Source organism: Phycodurus eques, chromosome 12 (assembly GCF_024500275.1).
Source record: "Phycodurus eques isolate BA_2022a chromosome 12, UOR_Pequ_1.1, whole genome shotgun sequence".
In the NCBI taxonomy this organism is placed as follows: Eukaryota; Metazoa; Chordata; class Actinopteri; order Syngnathiformes; family Syngnathidae; genus Phycodurus; species Phycodurus eques.
Genome location: NC_084536.1, coordinates 12,480,931 through 12,504,731, shown reverse-complemented (window position 1 = coordinate 12,504,731; position 23,801 = coordinate 12,480,931). Strand labels below are relative to the sequence as shown.

At 40.5% G+C, this 23,801-nt stretch overlaps 1 protein-coding gene across 1 annotated transcript; it reads left to right on the top strand.

The window, feature by feature from the left end:
- The first annotated feature begins 1,903 nt into the window (after positions 1 to 1,903).
- On the top strand, positions 1,904 to 21,683 carry cavin2a (caveolae associated protein 2a). The gene is made up of 2 exons (XM_061692671.1): positions 1,904 to 2,573; positions 17,709 to 21,683. Exons 1-2 carry the CDS (start codon positions 2,022 to 2,024, stop codon positions 18,537 to 18,539), a joined length of 1,383 nt encoding a protein of 460 aa, XP_061548655.1. The 5' UTR covers positions 1,904 to 2,021; the 3' UTR covers positions 18,540 to 21,683.
- The last annotated feature ends 2,118 nt before the right edge of the window (positions 21,684 to 23,801 follow it).

Here is a 23,801-nt window from a genome sequence, read left to right as displayed (position 1 = left end):
ACAAAAACATGCTACAGATATTTAAGACATTAATAAAATGTTTTAAATATGTCCCCTAAACCTTCTTCTCTTTTGATGTTCTACCTTAAGCCTTTCTTTTTACCTGTCTCAGCCACCAAAGCCGTGTATCATTGCACAGTTTTTGTTTGGGGGGAAAAAGCAACTGTGTGAAACCTTTCCAGTGATGGCGTAAAAAGGCCAGGATACCCTGTCTGGGCACAGATGAGCTCATTGTTGGGACAGGGATTTCCACATTTCCATGTCAGAGTGCCCCGTGACACAGAGCCCTCAAATGAGAAGAGAGCGGAAAGGGGGCCACAGGACACGTTGTGGAACATGAACAGGAGCACAAAGGCAGAGAAATGCAGCAAGAAAATAATCCAGCATTTATCAAGCATGTTAGTGAACCAAAGTCTTATTGTCAATTTATTCTCCCACAAATAGATAATGCAATGCAATCCAAAACAATGTAGTGCAATAAACACACGCTTGATACACCAGTCATTCCAACGCAAGTAGCATCATGGCAAATCACCACTGTTTTGCCATGCTCCATCAAAACGCAATGATGAAACTTAAAATTTTCACGTTTTTGGGGGGTTGTGGTGGTGTGCAGATAAACAAGGCAGGTGGACCCAAGTGCAGAAAGTAGGAAAGGAGAAGCGGAAGTGCAGCATATACTCTCCGAAAATATCTATCAAGAAAATTGTAAACAAAGACAAAGGGAAGCAGGATCAAGATACTAGAATTAATAAAGTTCTTAAACAACTGAGATACAAAGTGACAAAACACAAAGAACAGACTCATCACTACGGACAACAACACAAGCAACATTGGACAATGAACAGAAAACGGGCACTAAATACACACACAAAGAGCAGGGCTGAAGAGAAAAAGTCGAGATGACGACATAACAAGAAGACTGGGAAGTCATGAACAGACAGGAAAACAAGTCATGAAAGCAAACAAAACGAAATCCAATCAAAACAATGTGCAAAACGTCAACAAAAAAAGTTCATGACAAAACGTTTCACAGGATTGTGTCGTCCATCGGTCTAGTACAGGCAAATCAAATTTGGTAGCACTTGATGCTTGTATGTGGGTCTCAACATGATAGACATACCTACCAATTTTCAAGTTGTCTAGTGTAACTTGCTTCAATAGCTACATTTTCTTAAATTCCGGGAAACCAAATGTCTGATAGTCAGGCCCACAAATACTACACCAGACATCAATTTCCACTAGGATGAACACTAGGGATGTTCAATTGAACTTTTTTCAGACCGATACCAGGACAAGTATTCACTTTTGAGTACTCACCAATATTGTGTACCGATACTACTACTACTTTTGATACAACAAAGACCTCTGTTTTTTATGCACATGATGATTTGCAGATGTGTCAAACGCCCACAGAGTAGCGCCAACTAATGGTGAGGAGGACTTAATCAATGTCAGATTTTTTTGCCTTAAGTATCGGTGGGTGGTATCGGCAGCCTTCAGTATCTGGTACCTTGAAAAAGGGCCTGGATCAGTACTCGCCCATCCCTAATGAACAACACTGTTGAACAATGAATTTTCCAGTATGAGCAAAGACTTTGCAATGTATTGGACTTTAGAATAAGGATGTCAAAGATGCAACAAAGAATTTTGGCATCCCCTGCTTGGGCCCCAATTAGCACTTAGTATACAAATGTAGCCAAGCACTCGCTAAACTGGAGAGGTTAGTCTTACATGAACAACACGACAAGCAAGCACACAAGGAAGGACACACGCATGACTCTGATCTGTCAGTAGGGCAAGGCCTGGAGGTTACCATGGTGACTGAGCCCCTCCCTTTGGCTCATGGGGGAGGTGTTTTGAAAGTTCACAGCATGTTTGTGCTTGTGTGTGTGAAGAGAGAGAGAGCGCGAGGGAGAGACCGAGTGGGGCGTGGTTGCTGAGCTAAGTTACTCACAAAGTTCACTGCTCACTACAGGAGCTACTTGCATCGGTCTACTGACCAAATCCACCTGTGCACCATGGAAAAGCCCCCCCACCCCGAGACCAGCAGCGTGACAAGCAGCACACACACCGTCCCGGAGCCTGGGCCAGAGAATGCGGAGCTCCTCATCCCGAGTTACAGCCCTTCATCAGCCCCGTGCTCCCCTACCCCGACCGGAACCCTGGCCCGACTGGGTGTAAAGAGTCCCACCAGCCCCTCCTCCACCGCCGCTGTCCCCGGGAGCCCAGTGGACCGTGGCCAGGTGAGCGCCATCACTGTGGTGGCCCTGCTGGACAAACTGGTCAACATGATGGAGGCAGTGCAGTTAAACCAGCAGCGCATGGAGCAGAAGCAGGCCGACCTGGAGGGCGCCGTGCGGCTAGTGCAGGGCGACGTGAGCCGCCTGTCCAAGACACACGTGGGCACCTCCAACAGCGTGTGCAAGTTGTTGGAGCGCTCGCGCAAAGTGAGCGGTCACCTGAAGGAGGTTAGAGAACGCCTGGACAAGCAGGCGGTGCAGGTGAAGAAGCTGGAGGCCAACCACAGCCACCTGCTCAAGAGGAACCACTTCAAAGTCCTCATCTTCCAGGTGAGCGTCTATGAAGTATTTGAGAGTGGGAAAATCAAACGAACAAAAAGTAGAGTGGTTCCTTGAGACCCGACTTACGAGTTGATCGAGATACGAGCTGTCATTCAGATGATTTTTTTTTTTTTTGCTTTGACTTGAGAGCAAAAATGTGAGATACGAGTGTTGTATTGTGGCAGTAAACTCAGCTCAGCTCACTTCACAACAAGCAGGAGTTCCACAGATAGTGAACAGTTCTTCAAAAAAGAGGCTCCAAGCTGTTTATTGCCACTCCCAGATGAAGTTTACAGGACTATCAAACTAATCATAAAACAAAAATAATTACACTTTGTGTATTAAAACACAGCTTTGCCTTAAGAAAGTCCATTTAGCTTAATGCTAACTCACAATGCAATACACCATAGAATGGCTAACAAATGGCATCGGTGGCGGGCCTTTATAACGCTTTAAGCAGCAGATATTTAACACAAACACAAACAATATTACTGCGACTTACTCAGGAGCTGAGACGTCTCCACTTATATTCCTGTGTCTGAATTATACTGTCCCCAGGTGGCCAAAGCATGCACACCAGAAGGAGAAACACAATGGTCATTGAATTTAAGCCAAAAATATAGCAAAACTCGTTTCAATATATTCTATTTAAAAACTGTCATAACTGTCTTTTTTTTTTAATACAACAATATAGAGTGCTATTTTTCTTAATAAATCAACATTACAAACTGATAATTTAATAACGGATTGGTGGCATTTCCATTTATTTCAGTGGCGAAAGATGATTGTGTTTTGTGTTTTGAGTTACGAGCATGGTCACAGAATGAATTACAGTCAACTCGCATCTCAGGGCACCACAGTATGTGGTACCTTGATTTATGAGTTTAATTAGTTCTGTGACAGAGCTCATAACTCAATTTAGTTATACAGTGATCCCCCGCATATTCGCAATTTGCTGTTTGCTGTTTTTGGACTTGGGCCAAACCTGTGTCTCATACAAAAGTTGTGCTTTGGCGCAATCTTTTAGCATCTAGCAGGGATGTCAAACTCATTTATGTCACAGGCCACATTGTAGTTCTGGTTTCCCTCAGATTGCTGTTTTTACATGTACAATGAATATAAAAAATTTACACAACCCAAATGCCAGGTTTTTGTTAGTGCAGAAAATGAGACAAATATAAATCATTTCACATTTTCTTCCAACATTAATGTGGTAGTCATTTTTCGCTCCTTCTTGTATATCAAAACAATTTTCCCACATTGAAATGGAATTAATCTCTTCCAGCTACCCCCCAAAGAACACTATTTTTTTAACATACGTACTGTAGTATTTGTGTCGGATGTGTGCCTTTAAGGGGCGTGGCCTAGTGAATGAGGTCAATAACTGTCCAGTCCAGTTGGTTTAGTTGTTTGGGGTAGTCTACGTGTGAACACTGGGCGTGAATAGTGGCCTCAAGCAGCTCCTTGTGAGTGCTCTCATTTTGTATTTGTGTATTTGAATTATTTTCATGTTCAATAAACTGCAAAAATTGCATCTGCGACTATAGTTTTCCTTGCCACATGTGACAGCATTACAGTACTTTAATTGGTCCACTTGTTTTTCATTTCAGTCTTGCAACAGTGTATCTGAAGCTCGGTTGTAACTCGACCAAGCGATGGCTTGTAACTCGAAAAGCTCGTACGTCGGGGCACTCGTAAGTCAAGTTACAACTCTGTACAGAAATAATGAGGATCTTGTCTCAATTTACTCACAAATTGACTAACTCAGAGTGACATCTGGGTCTGTTAAATTGAACACGTCATTATTATTCTTTTGTATGAATGGCAACAGGTGGATACACAGGTTCGCCTGACCCGCTGCTAATCAAAATCTAATGGAAGAGCATTTAATGGTTATGCCTGTCACAGCATTTTCCTGGCACAGATACAGTAGATAGCAGATACATTATTTCTATTAAGTAATTAACACTTTTCTGACCAAGTCAGTGAAATGAGATCATTTCGGCACAGTGGGCAGGAATCACTGGAGAGAAAGGCTTCTCATACTGTAAATACTACACTCAAATGCCACCTGTATTTTCCCACAGTTGTGCCTCTTTGCGTTTATATATGACTGCAGTGGCAGGTGGTTGCACATATGCAAGACATTGCATGCGAGCAGCATTCAATTTGGTTCAGAGCTGTTAAAAACTTGTTGAGCAGGAACCTGCAGAGCTGAACTGACGAATGAGCGCAACAGTCATATTAAACACACCGACGACCAAAACAATATGTACAGTGTATACCTTTATATACAGTAAAGACCTGCTATCCATGGGGGATTTGGACCGAGCCCGGCCACGAACAGCGAAAAACACGAGTAATTGACCTACCCCCCACAATAGTTGAAACTGTAAATATACCACCAACTATGAACGAGATTTAATCAATTAATGTACTCATCAATTATCAAATTAATCGATAACTATTTTGATAGTCGATAAATTGTTTAGAAACCTTGTTTAGCTTAAAATTGTGGAAAGCCTCTGATTTTAACCTCTCAACAGTAAGGATTTCTGTATTTCTCCATGAAAGCAGATGGATTAGCTTTGTGTTTGATCAAAATAAGATATTTGCAAACATCTGTTTTTACTTTGAACAATGATCAACATTTTTTCCTACTTTTTTACGTTACGGACCAAACCAGGAACTGAATCGTAATCAGTTTATGTTAGTGCCTTATCATCAATTTGAGATAATGTTCTGTTTTTGAATAAAGAGATGGAAATTAAAAAAAAAATGTTTTCTATCCGATGCATCTATTAATTAAAAAAATTATTGACAGATGAATTAATTAATAAAATAGTTGCAGCCCTGCTATGAACCCACAACACTTTAATACCATTTCAAATTTATCTTACAACTTTCCCCTAAAAATAAATGGCTTAAAGCACATGTGCCTTGATTGTGGAAAATAAATAAATAAATAAAATGCATCGGAAGTGCATGTGTACAAAGACTCACCATAACTCCCACTAACAATCCAGGCTAAGCAGAGGTCCTCTCCTACATACAAAGACATCAGATCTCTCAGTCAAGATGTATCACTTCAACATACGTTCTTGATGACTACTTTTCTATTTGCCGGGGCTTTTGCGCCATCATAAGGCTTCTCAGGGCATCATAGAAAGAGCACAAAAAAATGAGTGGGTGAGTTTGTTCGGAGCGAACTCCGACTTGGTAGTTAGCATGAATATAAGCACTCCCAAAAGGTACACAAGTGTGAGCGGAGGGTAAGAAAAAGGGTGTGTCTGGGAATGGAGGGACACGGGATAATAGAGGAGGGCTCTCGGGCTCCGACTGGATCTGCTTTCACCCCCACAGCTATTCAGAGATACAGTTGGCTTTCAGACGGCTTTGCCATTTCAACCGCCGTTCGGGGTAACTCGAGACAGGTGCTGAACGAGAGATACGCTCTCTACTTTGCCTGCTCCCAAAAAATGGCGGACGAACAGGAAATAATATCCTTGCAGTATACACCTTAGATCTTGAGAACGGATGATAAAGATGATGTGTTCCTTAAAGGGGAGGTTTTATAGAAAACCGACCTCTATACAAATAGTTTTGTCTCTGGAGTGCCTGTCCACCCATCCAGTCTGAAATTAAACAACCACAACGGTCTTTTGTGAGCTGCCTATTTCTCAAAATGTGTCTGTTAGCGAGCAACTAAGCCGACTGAAGATCCCTCATTTTCAAGCTCCTACATGAAAACACTATTATGTTAAACCTAGGAAGGTGTTACCAGCTTCTGAAAACCGGTACAGAGTCGAATGTTCGTCGAAGTTGTTGACGTGAAGGACGTGATTTCTGATGTGTCAGCTGCATGCGCAACATGCACAAATCCGCTTGACCAGAGGTTCTCAAACTTTTTGCACCAAGTACCACCCAAAAATATAGTTACCTCTCCAAGTATCGCCATAATGGACAACATTAAGATACAGTCAAAAAAATAAAGAGGTTTTGTTCTAAATATCACATTTACAGTACTCAAGTTAAATACAACTGAGCTGTATTTAAAAAATGTTTTACTGTACTTGGGAAGTAAAAAATGTACTGTAGTAAAAATGTAAGCTTAATCGTATTTAATTCAGTGATTCTTTCATGTACCACAAGAGAGAGAGCCCACGTACCAATATTGGTACTTGTACCGCACTTTGAGAATCACTGCGCGAGACTAGTAGACAAAGTGCAATTCGATGGCTTGGTGCTGCCTCTGTGAGTGACGAAACAAAATGTTTAGAGGCATTTTGTGCTGAAGGATATGGTTAAATTGGTGGTGGCTTTGCGAAAGCATCATTCATTTGCAGTCTGGAGGCGGTAGGGTGAAGATCTCCTGTTGTTCTGAAGTTGACAATTACACCACAAAAAGTTACTAAGATTTGTGGCTCGTCACTTGTTTTTTAAATTGTCCTTAGAGGAGTCAAAAAATGCAAAGCCCTAGCTCCCCCCCCCCCCCCCCCCCCCCCCGTTGTCATGATAACACACTTGTGTGACTAGTTTATGTTAAGTGTGATGTAGATCTTTATTCTTTGAGCATTATAATGTAATGAGAGAGATGGAAATGGTTTCAAATAAAAAACGGCATCATCGAGTAAGTTTCCTTGAAGGAAGAACTTGTACTCAACCATAATAGCGTGATGATGTGCATGCAGCTTGCACTTATTAATAAATAACTGAATGAATTCCAATTTTCTCCCAATGCATAAGTGCGTGAGGTTTCAGCATGTGCACGCAAGTGCATGCCCAGGAAATGAAGCGGGATGTGTGGGGGAAGGAGGGCAGGCGGGAGGGCGAGGGGGAGGGGGTTGGGGTCATATTGTTGACACAGCCGGAGCCACCGAGAGCACTTAACCATCTTGGTTATCTGGTTTCCCAGGTACCAAGGCTCTGTTGTTCAGGTGCGGCAGGTGCCAAGACAGTAACTTTCCAGGTTGTTGTGTTTGCTCGCGGCCAAGGATCAATTTTATTGAATTCGGAAGGGAGCGACTGCATGTTGCTTTTGAGTGAATCATGCTTACTGGCTTTCACGTTTATTGCTGTATTCCATTTGGTTACTGTATAGCAGAGGTAGGCAAACTTTTGTTCAAAGTCCGCATTTGATTTTTAAAATGGAATGACAGGCCAGGTCATTCGTACAGTAGATGAGGTAAAATAAAATTTAAAAAAAAGAGTTAATTGTAACAATCAAATAATAATTCCTTTTAGTTTTTAAATAATATTATGTGTAATTAATTTTGTTCTAATTACATAACCAATTATTTAATAAACAAGTTAATTGTATGTGTAAAGTTATTGTCGTAAAATGTAATTTTTAGAAATAAATTACTTAATCAAATAAATCCATGAACCTATTATTTAATGAGATAAATGAATTGACATGTAATGTAAAATGAATAAAGAAATGTAAAATATGCAAAATCGCGTATATGATTATTGTGATTTTTTTATTTAAATTGGGAAGTTAGGACAGGTCACTTGGAGATAAAATTGTTCAAATGGCTATATAAAAATAGTTTAACTAATGTATTATTTAAGGAGATAAATGAATAGAAATGTAATTTAAAAAAGAATAAAGATTTACATCTTTATTTATAGACGTGGCAAATTTGTCAAATAATTGTGATTACTTAAATTGTTATTGTATTCAATATTTCATTACTAACATTCTAACTATTCATTCTCATTTCTTGTTATTATTAGTAATCAAATTATAATTAATTAACATTTATTCAAAATAAACAAAACACTGTTAAATGTACAGTATGCATATATTTTTAATTATTTAATAGTCAACCGTTCAACCAAATATTTACTGCGATACATGACTTAAAAATATATACAAATCAATATATATTCATTAATCCATTTGAGGAAAAAACATAAATGCAAATGCTCGGTGGGCCAGAGTAAAGAACGGCGCCGTATGCTTTTATACTTCGCCCGCCCCTGCTGTATAGCATCGCGTAACTCTAATTTGTCTTACCAATTAGTGTCATACTGCTAATAGACAATTATGGTCTAATACAGCACATTTACTAAAAAGGGTGTCTCGGTGGGCTTAGTAGGCCTAGTGTGTGTGCGTGCGTGTGTGTATGTGTTTGTGTGGTGTGTTTGGGGGCATGTGTGAGCGTGCAATTGTGCGTGTTACCCAATCACTATTATCCTGATGTTTTGGGTCAGGCGTATGCAGTTACAGAGCTGTAAATGAGAGTTGGCAAGCCTTAGGGAGAAGATTTAAGCTACAGGGGTGGGGAGTGTAGTTTGTTCATCCCTTTTTTTTTTCCTTTGAGTGTGCTGCTGAGCTTTTATTACTGCCATTTTTACTTCGCAAATTGTTTCCTGGTCTTTTCGGGCCGTTTTGATGAGTCACGTGTCCTGAAGGCGCACCTCACTTTGATAACGCCCATTCGCTTAAGATTTATTTGCATCGCTTGTTCTGGAGGGAAACTCAGAGTCTCCAGAAGTCGCCACAATGACATAATGCCATTATGCCACAAAAAACGTCACTTTCAGCTTTGTTGCTAGTATCATTATTGACAAATTGTTACAAGAAGGGTTTTAAAAGTTGCTAACTATAGCAATGAAGTGGCTAAGTTGGTAGCACTTGAATATAGCCCTCCCTCACTTTGGTACAACACCCTAGCTCTGCTCCGGGTCATCATGGTAACGAAAACATGAGGGTGAGCTTTCCTCCCTCCCCTTAAAACTAAATAATTTCAACCAGTGTGGAACCAAGTGGAGCAGCACAAAAAAAGGAAATAGTTGCTAAAGGTCTTGAAAAAGTTGCTACTTTGCCAACACTGAGTAGCCCTGGCTTTATCGCAATGCCCTAGCTCCGCCCTGGTTGTCACGGTAATAAAAGCCATATTCGGAATTTGCATGACACAGAGCTCCCCCCACCACAAGCGATTTCACCTCACCTTACTACTTTTATAACACATACTAATGCTAATTGCTAGAGGTGCCAGAAAAGTCAATGCCAACCCGCCATTTGCATGACACAGAAACACCTCCCAGACCCCATCCAAAACCAAGCGATTTCAATCACTGTGACAAGTGGATGCGATACTTTATGGGCCGCTCCGCTGAGTCATGTGTCCTGAAGCAAACACGAGCGACACGCTACCACTACTTTGATAACGTCCATTTGCTGCAAACCAAAAGACGAAATACCCTCGCTGCATTTATGCCCGAGGGGGCCCTCCCTCTGCCGCTCTGCAAAATGGATCGAGAACACTCGTCACCCTGTACGTGCCCGCTGAAGTGGAAACACAGAGGGCCCTACTGTATGTGGAAACTGCTACCGGTGCACTGTTGACTGCGGTCACTCAAAAATTGACAATGCCCTCTGCTGCTTTACTGCATTACATAACGAGGACTAATGAGGGCCTTCATTACTGCTGCTCTTCCTTTTTTGTTTGCTTTTATGCACTCATGCTGGAGGCTACGCACACATTGAGTGGATATAAAAAGTGTACACACCCCTGTTCAAATGCCAGGTTTTTGAGATATAAAAAAATGACACCAAGACAAATCATTACAAAACGTTTTCCCTATGTGACCTATAATCTGTACAACTCACTTTTGAGAGAGGAAGTAAAAATAAACAACTGAGATGATGCGGATACACACTGTATTTCACATTCAAACTCATGTTAAGTGGGAGTCAGCACACACCTGCCACCATTTAAAGTGCTTTTGACTAACCAACTGAAAAACATTTCAGCTATTCTAGAAGGCTGAAGGTTTTGTGCATGCAAGGACTGCTTTTTGGAACAGTGCATTCAACTGATTAAACTGGACTTTTATAAATGTATGTAAAGGACTTATTAGTAAGATGTTTTAAAAGTCAGATTATCAGTCCAAGTTATTCGATTGGAAACCAAAATCCTCTGGCATTTATATTTTTCCATCAATCAAATATCAGAACTGTTATTTCTGCGCACATTCTCGCCTTTTGTGGTTGAAAAATAAAATATACGAGATTTGCGAAGAGTTTCAAAGTATTGCACTCAACCACAGTTACCATCCGACAGCATCCAACCTCTCTTCTTTGTTGAAAGCTCCTCAGCAAAACAAAATAAAAGGAACAGTGTCGACACCAGAGACACGGTGGGCGAATGTTTAGCACATCTGTCGCACAGTTCTGAGGACCCGGATGCATGCGTGGGTTTTTGCCGGGTACTCCGGTTTCCTCCCACATCCCAAAAACATGCATAGTAGGTTAATTGAAGACTCTAAATTGTCCATAGGTGTGATTGTGAGTGCGAACGCTTGTTTGTCTATGTGTGCCCTGTGATTGGCTGGCGAGGGTGTACCACGCTTTTCACCCAGAGTCAGCTGAAATAGGCGGCAGCACGCCCGCGACCCAAGTGAGGGTGTCGACACCTCGCTTTTGAAGAAGTAACTTTCGGCTTTTGCCTTGCCACATAGTTTAGTCAAATATTACATTTAACCCAGTGCATTTACAGTAGACTCAGACTTCACAGAAATGTGTGAAGAAGAGGAGCCCACATTTACCCAAAGGTATATAACCGAAATATATTTGGTATTGACTTTTTTTTATTAACACTTCTTGTCATTAAGATGGAAAAAAAATATATAAAAGATTTGTGTCAATTGGGCTTGGTGCATACTATAACTGCTTAACAACTAGAACTTTGCAAAATATGCTAACACATTAGAAAATCGATCTTGCCTTGCCATTCTATTGTGAACAAAGTATTATTTGCTGTCTTGTTCAGACTGACAAATTAAGTCTTACAAGGATACAATGTGTAAAATGTAAACATCTGGGTAAATAATTTTTCACTTTTTTCCAAAGAAACTCAATAGCTTCATCATGTTTTTGGGAAAGATCTCCTCAAATTCAGCAATTGCTCTTTATTACTGCGTTATAATCGGCATACTAAAAACAGGTAACTGTCAAAACTCATCTACCCAGCGGTGTGGCTTTTCTGTCTACTGATTCAAACACCATTGTTGGTACCACACCCACTTTTTAAACGCTTCATTTTAAGCTCCTTTGACAAGACCAGACTGGAAATGCGAATGAGCTGCATTTGAGGCAATGATTACATTGTTGTGGGAGGACTTTCTTGTATTCACCACTGATTCATTCTTATAGGAGACCCATGATGCGCCCACATGCAATTTAAAACAATTTACTGGTGTCTTAAGTAAATGTCTCTGACATTCTTCGGTCATAATACTGAAAGAATGATGGAAAAAAAGCACACTTCTAATGCTCCACTTGAAATTGTCAGTTTTGGGGAGGCCGTTCTGGCTCCAATTAGACGAAATACAGCCCGTAACAAGGTTTCTATAGGTGAACATATCCCGCTGTTCCACAGGGGCCAATGAACTTTTACTACAATGCAGCCCGGTGTTACGACAAGGCCAGGGGCTACACTAAAGAGCCAGAAGACAACGCAGAACACTGACATTTTCAGTCATGGAATTAGCGATTCAACACCAAGTCACCAAATTACACTTTTTCAATTGATGTCACTCATCAGAAGTTAACACTGATTACATTGTGAAACATTGCTCTGTGCTAACCTTTTGGCTTTGACACGATGATAGCGCTTGAAGACGGCAGGTTAGCCTTTTGTTATCATGTGGCTGCAGATCTTGGCGGAACTCTCATGGGAACCTCCCCAAACAGGACTTGCATAACAACTAATGACCCCTGCCCCCCCACACACATACAGTACATACAAAACAATTTCTAAATTTCATCCTGTAATGAGATGGGAGCGGTGTGAGAGAAAGTGAAAGAGAGCGACCCGAATCCTAATTGCAACGTGACTGAGGGGTGACAACAGTCAGAGCTCTCACACACACTATCAAAAAATAAACACACATGCAAGGAACGGAAAATATGTTGGAACTGTTGGAAACGGGGAAGGGAGGAACTTCAATTATCCAGAAGTGTCAAAAAAATAAAATAATAATAATACCGTAAACATTGTTTATATCTTATTAATAACTCAATTCCGAACAATTTCATTGCAATCTGTGAAATAAACCATCTACAGTATTTTGATTTTTTTTAAATTCTATTTCTTGGGTTAATTTGACCCGTAACACAACAGAGGGGATGAATCATCAAATCAGTTCCACTCCTACATGTTAGAACAGGCTGAAATTTCCTGAGATCAGTAAATAATACGATATACTATTTAGAAACCAAAAAATATATAAATTAAAATAGAGGTTGAAAGTGAAAGTATGGAAAAGCCGTTCTGAAGCTGTCACACATTTAGAAAGACAACAAAACAGTAGCTCTTAAAACAACCCACTAAGTATTCATCCTCTTGTCTTTGGAACTGCCAAGGCAACATACTGTGCATATTTTGCATGTTAACCCAGTTAAGACTGCAATGACATGAGGCCTGAATGTCACAATTACACTTTTGACACATTTGCAGTTTGCCATTTTCATAAAATTTGAGTTATGTTGCAGGTATGACCACAAAGATTCATTAGTTCCACTTGTACAATTAAAATATATATATTCTTAAATGCCAAGTTTACAGGAACATATACAGAAATAAACGTAAACATCTGTTTTTCAGGTTTATGAAGCCATTTTGGCAAAAATGTACTGTACGTAAGATCTAAAGACAAAATTATTATTGTTTTGATGAATGAATTATGTTTTGGGGCCTCAGTATGCCCAAAAATCACAATTTTTTGCTAGCGCATGTATTGTGCTGACAATGTTTTTGGGGTCCCCAACAGTCCTCCGAAAATCACTCAGTAGCGTCCCCTGGAAAGTTGAAAATATTGCTTTTTTTCATGTTGGTTACATAGCTGAAAACGCACCCATTTTTGCAATTTGTGTCTGTTAATTTAGCCCCGCTCCCCCCAACACACACACACACACACACACGCACACACATACACTCCGGAAAGTTGGGAAAAAATCAGCACCTGACACTAGTTTGAATTTTTTAATAGTTTGAATAGAATTTTCACAAAATTGGGTGGACATGTCAATCAGAGCAGGACACACAAAGGTTTCAATGACCCACACCCGAAACTGAACACAAGTCGTCCGTTTTGGTTTGAAGCATCCATTTTGGCTGAATCCAGGCCTCCTTCTTGGATTTTAAACTCAGGAATTCACACCAAATGGAAGCAGGTACCTTCAGATTTCCCTTGTGTGAATCTATCAATAAACAGTTACCCCTTAAGCAGCTTTTTACACATTCAGCCGTTGATGAACATTCTGTACTTTTGGCTTTGTGAGAAATGTGCATGCGATCTCTCATCCAAATGCTCCTAACACGGTCATGACATTCTAGACAGGAAAAGAGAAAACAATAACCATTTTGGGTTCTCATTTCCACTTAAAAAATATATATATATATCCCACTCAAATAAAACATGTCAGATAACTTGGACTTCCAGGGTTTATCTGTGAATGCTCTTACGTAATAGCCACTACATGCGGTAAACATGGTGACAATTTGTGGCGACCTTATCAAAAAATGTGCTCTCTACAAACAATGGCACTGATTATATACAGTGATACGAATGGTACCAACGCTATCTTTTGAGGCGGATTGAAAGAAAATAGCTAAAAGAGATTGACAGAGAAACAATAACAGGAAATGTCAAGGAATGTCTTTTTTGTTAAATTTATTTAATCCGTTGTGCAGAATATTTGCATTGCATTGATGGTTGAGTTTATGAATGTTTTACAGGAAATACAGTATCATATTATTCCATTCCCCTTCCGTCTCTTCCCTTTTCCTTCCAACTGTCCACTGATGCACAGCAAGCATGTTGGGACGACCTTGAAAAAAACTTCCTGGGCTGTGAACAGGATACACCTACATTAATTACATACAATATGCTGATAAGGCAAATGTTCTCAATCACTTGAGTTCAGTTCTGCTTTTCACTGATTGGTTAAAGACCAATATGAATGGGACAAGCACATTGTTGTTGATTTAAAACCGTTCCTAGGTGTCTTAAGAAACAGTCTCTACCATTCTTCAGTGTAATTACACAAAGGATAAAAAAATCCAAATGCAGAGTACGACAATTTACCCAAACAGCTAAAGAACGCTAGTAACACAGGTAGACTGCAGCTCTGCTTACCTTTCATCTTAGACATGATAGTTCTTCCATGTATTAGTCAGGTTTTACTTCAAAATGTAAAAATATTCAGCCAGCCAAGCTTCCAAGTCATGTGCAGAGAAACCAGGTTTGGGGGATGATATTGTGTACTGTAAATTAGATAAATTGTGATGAAACAATTGGGTTTACAGACACATTTTGTAAAACAGACTTTCCAAAGCTCCTCCTTTTAGTGTGTTTTGTTTGGGAGTGGCTTTTCATACCACACTCTCTGATTCTATTTCAAATCTTGAGTTACTTCTTAACCTGAAAATCTGGCTTCTTGTGATTTTTTTTCCCTCTAGTGTAAACTATGACATCTACAGGTGTGTCTTTTTACTGTTTCCTTTTATAGTTACATTGCGCAATATGCCATGACTTGTGTCCTACTGCCCATATGACAATGTTTTTTATTAAATTCTATCATAGGCACTTTATGGTCAAATAAATAGAAAATTCTCCATAATCCCACATTTGAATACACATTCAGTCAAAAAGTAAGAGGTGCTCGTCTCAGTTCTTTCAGTCAGAATCAACTGTGTCCTGTCCTGTCATGCCCCGCCCTGATCGCTTCGATTTGAATAGCGCAAGGGATCAAGAGTCTTATATAAGCGTTGGCTCATTTGGCTTCACTTGCTATTCATGCAAACGACATTTCGACAGCACAAATCTTGATCAAAAACCTTGCAGCATGTTACATAACGTGGCTGCGATACAACAAGCTTGTTGTCACATAGTGTTAGTTAATTATCTTAGCTGTTTAGTTTCATTCCAAATTGATGTGCATTTCTCTTTTTGTTTTTAAAAACACCCCGTGTTCTACGTGTCTGGTCATTAATAACGAGAGACAAAAGACGCATGCGTTGCCATGTCACATCACATCTCATTCTGAGTGGCTGATGAGTATTTGTTTAGAGGGTCAATTAAAGTTCTAGGCTTCCTGTGCCAGACTACCATAGTAACTAACTGCAGATTACCAACCTGTGCATAACAATACAGTACAGTGGTGCCTTGAGATATGAGTTTAATTTGTTCCATGATCACATTCGTATCTCAGAACACGTATTCTAACTCATCATTCCCAATTGAAATTAATGGAAATATAAGTAATCCGTTCCAGTGCCCCATCAAACACCAAAATAAATTTTTGTCCATCCTTGTTCTTTTGTGGAGTTGATTGATTGGCAGTGGGCAAACCACCTTAATGGCGCATTAGCGCCACCAACTGATGTTGTGCTTCGACTGAAAGGAATATTGTCTCCGGATGTTGTGAAGTTTTCTGCCGCCATCAGCGGTGGGAGTCTGAAGCGCATTTGTAATCCCAGATTTTTGCTTGTATCTCAAGACAAAAAAAATAAAAAATAAAAAACTGATAAGCGAGGCACTCATATCTGACAGCACCACTGTCCATGAATTTTAGCCAATTTAAAGCGGTCAGAAACATTAAAATGTAAACATATTGTAAGTAACAGAATTTTGCCATTAACTATCCATCCATCCATTAATTTTTTGAGCCGCTTCTCCTCACAAGGGTCGCGGGCGTGCTGGACCCTATCACAGCTATCATCGGGCAGGAGGCGGGGTACACCCTGAACTGGTTGCCAGCAACTAAATATATATTATTAAATATATATATATATATATATATATATATATATATATATATATAATTTTCTTTTGTAGAATATTCAGTGTCCTTCTGTGTAAAATGTAACACTACAAAACAATAAAATATAGATTGTGTAGGAACCAAGATTCTCTCAGATCATCTTGTCTGCCCGGTCCTTGAGTATGTGTTAATAACACCCCGTGAAAGGCGCATTGCACGGTTCTTTGAAGAACCTTTGGTATCCTGTCACTTTAGGCCCTCTCAGAATGTCTTGCGAGCTGCCCGGCATTCTTGGAAATGCAGTCATTCTGACATGCATCAGCAACTATTTCAATATTTGTACAGACCCTTGTTAAGTTGTCGTGAAGTTAATTGTCTCACCTTGTGGTTTATGAGTTTTGCATGCATGATTACATTGATGGACAGACTGACATGGCGATAGAAGAAACTGATGGAAAGCGGCGATACTGTATTTTGAATGGCCTTCATTTGACACTTCTCAGGTTCATGAATCCACAGCGAACTTGATCTTTATTAACTTCCAGATCACCTGAAGAAACATGCACACAGACCAAACATGGCAGCAAAATCTACGATTGGGGAAAAAAACTCAAACCCAAAACTTTGAGTTTTGCTCCAGTTTTCAATGAATCGAGAAAGATTATGATTTCCTGCATGCAAACTATGTGCTTGACTCTTTTTTTAATAGCTGTGGGTGGTTGTAGATGAAATATTTTGATAAAAAAATACTCCTGGGGATCGTCCCAGCTATTGAAGGCTGCTTCCCAACAACTGGTATTCTTTGGAGAATCACAGGAGTATTTTTATGCCTGATAATTTTGTTCACAATTTAATTCACATGCTTTCGTCAAAACACCCTCAGGATTATACCTGTAGTATACTTTACAACCCCTTACAGCCCTGTCTCATGTAAGTGAGGGACGGTATACCCCGTCCCACATACAACTGGGGCAGCGCCGAGTCTTGCTTTTGTTACTGTGATAACCGGATGAAGCTAGGGCATTGCAACAGCTTCTACTTGCGGAGGCAGAGCACCAGTGTGTGGAAAAAGCGAGTAAAAAGGATCTTGACTTGTAGAGGTAGCACTATATACACTATACTTTAAAAACTTTAAATTAGTAGTGCAGATCTGTGCATGTCAGAAGCTAAAGCTGTTCGCCAATGCTAATCTGTGCATCCAACTTAACTGCATGCAGCTCTGCTTACCTTTTCTTTCACATGCTAGTGTGTCAGACAGTGCAGTTCACCTAACCACCCTTTATCCAGTCAGTTATTTTATATATTTGTAAAAGTTTTTTGAGTATTTTGTCATAATTTTTGTTTTTTGGTCTGTTTCTTAACAGGAGGACAATGAGATACCCTCCAGTGTGTTGGTCAAGGATTCACTCAAGACCCCAAACCCAAGCCAGTATGACGCAGAGTCCACTCAGCCCAACATGTCCATTGCCAGCTCCGTTGACGGTCTTCAGACCATCAGCCTTTCCTCGGACGAGGATCTCCCGGGTGACAGAGCGGAGGGAGAAATACTGGAGTGCGGCGCTGCCGGAGGTAGTTCCCATATCTTTGAGCGAAGGTCTGACAAGTTCAAGCGGACCAGTTTGAAGAAAGTCGACAGCCTAAAAAAGGCCTTCTCCCGCCACAGCATTGAGAAGAAGATGGCACAGATTACCACCAAGATTGTTCCACCGGAAAAGCGCGAAAAGATCATAAAGACCCTCAGTCCGACCCACCCCAAGAGCCCTTCTGCTAAAAGCTCTACATTCAAGGTGTCTCCCATGACGTTCAATGTAAAAAAAGTTAGAGATGGTAAGGCTCCTTTGCAAGAAATGGCCTCGGGAGAAGATGCACATGTGGAGATCTCTCCACTGGAATGCTTACCTGGAGATGTCGCATTGTGTGAGGAACCTGCCCAGAAGAGTCAACAAATGCTGAGTCAGTCCACCGCGGACGGCGTTAAGGCAGAGTTGGCAATCAACGGAGATCCATCGAGCATGCAGTGTGAAATATTCGGCGATCGTTCTGCTGGTCTTGCAGTCCCCGAGCGTGATGACGACGTTGGCGAGGATAAAGAAGATGAGGAGGAAGATGAAGCAGAACAAGAGGCCCACAAAAATGAAGAGAAGCACTCCGTGACACCAGCTACAGAAACAGTTGCTGTAAAGCAGATGTCCTAAACTCTGTTGTCCTACACTCACCCAGTAGTGCCTAAAATGTCCCTCATAAGTAAACAGGTTTGTTGTTATTATCAAAAATGCATCGATAGGGACCTAGCCATGCTGCGAAGAGCGATAAAATGAGAGTAATTAACGCGCCCCCTCAAAACATTTTTACAATTGCCTATCAAAATACTGTAGTTGTAATTGTAAATATACCACAAACTATGATCCCATTATGATTTGGTTTTAAAAAAAAAGAATTTAACCCGAAGTGCGCGTGTACATGCACATGTATATACTCTCCATAAAAACCCAGGCTAATCTTAGCTTCTCCCAGATATACAAAACATGTTTCTCAGTCAAGATGTACCACTTCACCATACGTCTTTGGGCCAATTGTACTACTTTCCTATTTAGACAGGGCTTGGGGGCCATCTTTTGCCATCTTGAGACATTTTAGAAAGAGCAAGTAACGGAGGTTATGTTAAAAAGAAACAGTGAATTTGTGAGTAGCAAACTGATAATAGGTGGGGGTTTACTGCAGTACAAGGAGAAATAGAAGAAGGTAATATAACTCTTAGATTTTCTGGTAGCTACATCATTTTTCCAAAATCGTCTCCTTGTCATTTTATTTTATTTTTTTGTGGTGAATGTGGCTCATCTAGTTGTGTCCAGCAATGGCGCAAACTTCAGGTCGCTTCCTAATTGGCTACCATTTCACCTCACAATCACAAGGTCTGTGGATTGCCCGTTGACCACAAACAAAGTTTTACGATCCTAAATATTGAACAGGCTTAACATTTATTATTTTTCGACCTCGAGCACAAACTCATCGGTCAGGATCATCTTTATCGGAATCTAGCTCAAAATTAGCTCCGTTTATCGGTATGGGTGTACCTGGCATTAATGTGCAAACGTGGTATCAATTGAGGCTTCCTGAAAACAGTGCCATCAGCTGGTGCTCACAACTTGGACAGCAGGACATCTCCTAGACACCAGTCCAAGTATCTCCCTCTCACTGGGCTTGTCTGCTTCTCTACTGAGAAACAGCTTCTTTGTTCTGGGCTCCTTTTTTCCCAATCTGAAAACTAGTAAATCTTTGGCAACAAAACTATTGTGGTAGTAAGTTGCCAGGGTAGGCAAGAGCAGGAATGGTGATCCAGGGGTTGCTTTCCAAGGGTGTTTATATTGTTTTTATAGGATATCCGTGTCCAATTTTACACCATTGGTCTTGAAACTTGTGCACTGTGAAGTAGCGACACATAATCTAGTGCAGCAAATAAATATTGTTCATTACTCTGCATAACAGGTGAATGTTGTAATCACACACTTGTTAACTGTGGAAAATAGAATATTGTAAAAAAAAAAAAAAAAAAAAAGGTATATATGTATTGAGTGATGATTTGCTACTGGGTGGATTCAAATGTTTAGTCATTCTTTTGCTTTATCTTTTTACTGACTGCTTCTCCTCCGGTGACATGCAACAGCATACTCCTGTAGCGCCTATAACGTGCACAAGCTGGTATGAGTAATTGCACTCCTGAAGGAATGGATTCCAGTTATTTTTGGAGATAAGACCAATGGTAAAACACGTCTTATCCCCCTTCTCTTCTGTGAGGTTCTTTAAAGAAATGTACTACATTGCAAACATTTTGTATTACCTTGTATAGTTTACAAAAAACAAAAACACATACACATTCCTTTTAGTGTTAGTCTAGCTCCCATGCATGTTTCTAAATATATCTCTAGAAGGGACATATTAGCGAAAATTTACTTGGTAATTGCTGGTATACAAATAGTGGGATGGGTGGAGTGCCTGCCCACCCATCAAGTGTGAAAAAACAAAACATAATTTCATATTATTTTTAGCAGCCTATTTCTAAAAATGTGTCTGTTATAACATAATAATGCCAAGCTTAGTTGTCAACGTGCAGACGGGGGTATACATATCCGGCTGTGTGTCTGCTGCATACCTGCTATCCACAGATCTGCTTCACTAATTGGCAAAGTGTATTTTGATGAAGTGTTGCCTCGAGTGAAAATACAAACCTTTATGGGCACTCGGAGTGGCTCTGCGTAAGAACAATTCAGTCTGGACTAGACAGGGAGATGTGAACATGCTGCTCTGAAAGGGAGTCTCAGAGTCTCCAGAAGTCTCCGATAACACCACAAAATGTCGGTAGATTTGTTACCAGTCACTTTTTTGAAAAATAGTCAGAAGAGGGGTTTGAAAAGTGGCTAGGTTAGGAACACTGAGTAGCCCTTGCTTCTTTGCAACGCCCTAGCCCCGCACCCAGTTGTCATGGTATTGACAGCTATACTTGGATTTTGCATGAGACAGAGCAACCCACTCAAAATGATTTAAGTATGGTGTAATTCTTTATCTTTTATGTATTTTGACCGAAACTAAATGACAGAAACCTTTAAGACACCTGGGAACTGTTTTAAATTGTGAAAAAAATGCACAATATGTCTCCTTAAGCCTGCATTTCTGTTTCCTCATTTGGCATTGGGATAAAATAAAGTTAGCTGTGCATCATCACATTGTATTATCTTTTTTTCTAAATAATGTAATTAGTAGTTAAGGATGATTTGCCTTTTTTTTCAGACTAATGACTAAACTAAGATGTAACACTTTGCTTTGTACAAGTGGGGCGGTCCAGTGGTTTGAATCTTACAGGAATTATGGTATTCTCTCCTTCTCATCCTTGGAAACTGGTGTCATTGCTTTCTGTTAAAGAAACATGTTTGGAATAATGTATATGTTGACCTATTATTGGTCTGAAAGCAAGAGTTCCTAATCTCAGTTCTTGTCTTATTTGTTAGAAATGAAAAACAGTTAAAAGTTAGCGATGTTGCTTTTCTACCTTCACTGTACAGTAGTTAAGAAAGTAGGAAACTACATCAACCAAAGATGCTTCCCTCACACAAGTAGTGTGTTAACTCTTGTTGCTAATATTGTGTAAACATGCAAGAATTTCCTTTTGAACTTTAGCATTGTATGCATCAATAAAGAATTTAAACAAGGAGCTGTCGTTTGTCATCTTTGTTTGCACACTTTCAGATCAAATGAAGGGTGATGCTTTTTTCATATCGCTATGTAAATACGATCAGATTGACATTAATTGTCAATGCAGCACTAGCATTTTCAACATTCACTGACACGTTTGACATAGCAACTAAAGAAACCATTTAATATGCTTGGAGGTTGGTCAGGTCATCACTAAATATTAGCATTGTTGCATATATCCATCCATATATCACCCCCAAAACTCAGTCAATCGTGCCACCTCGAAAGTAAAAAAATTTAAATAGCCCCGAGAGAAAAGGAGAAAGAGAAAGAGAAAAGAGAAAGAGAAAAGGAAAGCACAGAGCCTAGAATTTAATGTGGGGACTTTGAATGTTGGGACTATGACAGGAAAATCTCGGGAGTTGCTTGACATGATGATTAGGAGAAAGGTTGATATACTGTGTGTCCAGGAGAGCAGGTGGAAAGGCAGTAAGGCTAGAAGTTTAGGGGCAGAGTTTAAATGATTTTACCATGGTGTGGATGGGAAAAGAAATGGAGTTGGGGTTATTTTAAAAGTACAGTTAGCTAAGAATGTCTTGGAGGTGAATACAGTAATAGACTGGACCACTACAGCCAAGTTGATCAGAGAGACACGCAGGAGAGTACTTGGTGTATCTTCTGGCAAGAAAGGGGAGAAGGAGACTTGGTGGTGGAACATCACAGTACAGGAAATCATACAAGGAAAGAGGTTAGCGAAGAAGAAGTGGGACACTGAGAGCACCGAGGAGAGGCGAAAGGAATACATTGAGATGCGACATAGGGCGAAGGTAGAGGTGGCAAAGGCCAAACAAGAGGCATGCCATGTTGCACACGAAAGAAGGAGAAAAGGATCTCTACAGGTTGACCAGACAGAGGGATAGAGATGGGAAGGATGTGCAGCTGGTTAGGGTGATTAAGGAGAGAGATGGAAATGTGTTGACTGTTGCCAATATTGTGCTGGACAGATGGAAAGAATACTTTGAGGAGTTGATGAATGAGGAAAATGAGAGAGAAGGGAGAGTAGAAGAGGCAAGTGTGGTTGACCAGGAAGTGGCAATGATTAGTAAGGGGGAAGTTAGAAAGGCATTCAAGAGGATGAAAAATGGAAAGGCACTTGGTCCTGATGAAATTCCTGTGGAGGTATGGAAGCATCTCGGAGAGGTGGCTGTGGAGTTTTTGACCAGCTTGTTCAACAGAATTTTAGCTGGTGAGAGGATGCCTGATGAATGGATGAAAAGTGTGCTGGTGCTCCTTTTTAAGAACAAGGGTGATCTGCAGAGCTGTGGGTACTATAGAGGACTAAAGTTGAAGAGCCACAGTTATGCCAAAAGAGTAGGGGAGGCTACACTCAGGACAGAAGTGAGTATTTGCGAGCAACAGCATAGTTTCATGCCTAGAAAGAGTACCACAGATGCATTATTTTCCTTGAGGATGTTGATGGAAAAGTAAAGAGAAGGTCAGAAGGAGTTGCATTGTGTCTTTGTGGAGCTAGAGAAAGCCTATGACAGAGTACCCAGAGAGGAACTGTGGTACTGCATGCGGAAGTCTGGAGTGGCAGAGAAGTATGTTGTAATAATACAGGACATGTATGAGGGAAGCAGAACAGTGGTGAGGTGTGCTGTAGGTGTGATAGAGGAATTTAAGGTGAAGGTGGGACTGCATTAGGGATCAGCCCTGAGCCCCTTCCTGTTTGCAGTGATTTGGATAGGCTGACAGATGAGGTTAGACTGGAATCTCCGTGGACCATGATGTTTGCAGATGACATTGTGATCTGCAGTGAAAGCAGGGAGCAGGGAGAAGAACAGTGAGAAAGGTGAAGGCATGCACTGGAAAGGAGAGGAATAAGATTAGCCGAAGTAGGAATATATGCTATGAGCATGAATGAGAGGGGTAGAGGGGGAAGAATGGGGCTACAGGGAGAAGAGATGACTTTAAATACTTGGGGTCAATAGTCCAGAGCAACGGTGAGTGTGGTAAGGAAGTGAAGAAACGAGTCCAAACAGGTTGAAACGGGTGGAGGAAGGTGTCAGGTGTGTTATGTGACAGAAAAGTCTCTACTAGGATGAAGGGCAAAGTTTATAAAACAGTGGTGAGGCCAGCCATGATGTACAGAATAGAGACAGTGGCACTGAAGAGACAAGAGGAAGCAGAGCTGGAGGTGGCGGAAATGAAGATGCTGAAGTACGCTCTAGGAGTGACCAGGTTGGATAAAATTAGAAATTAGCTCATCA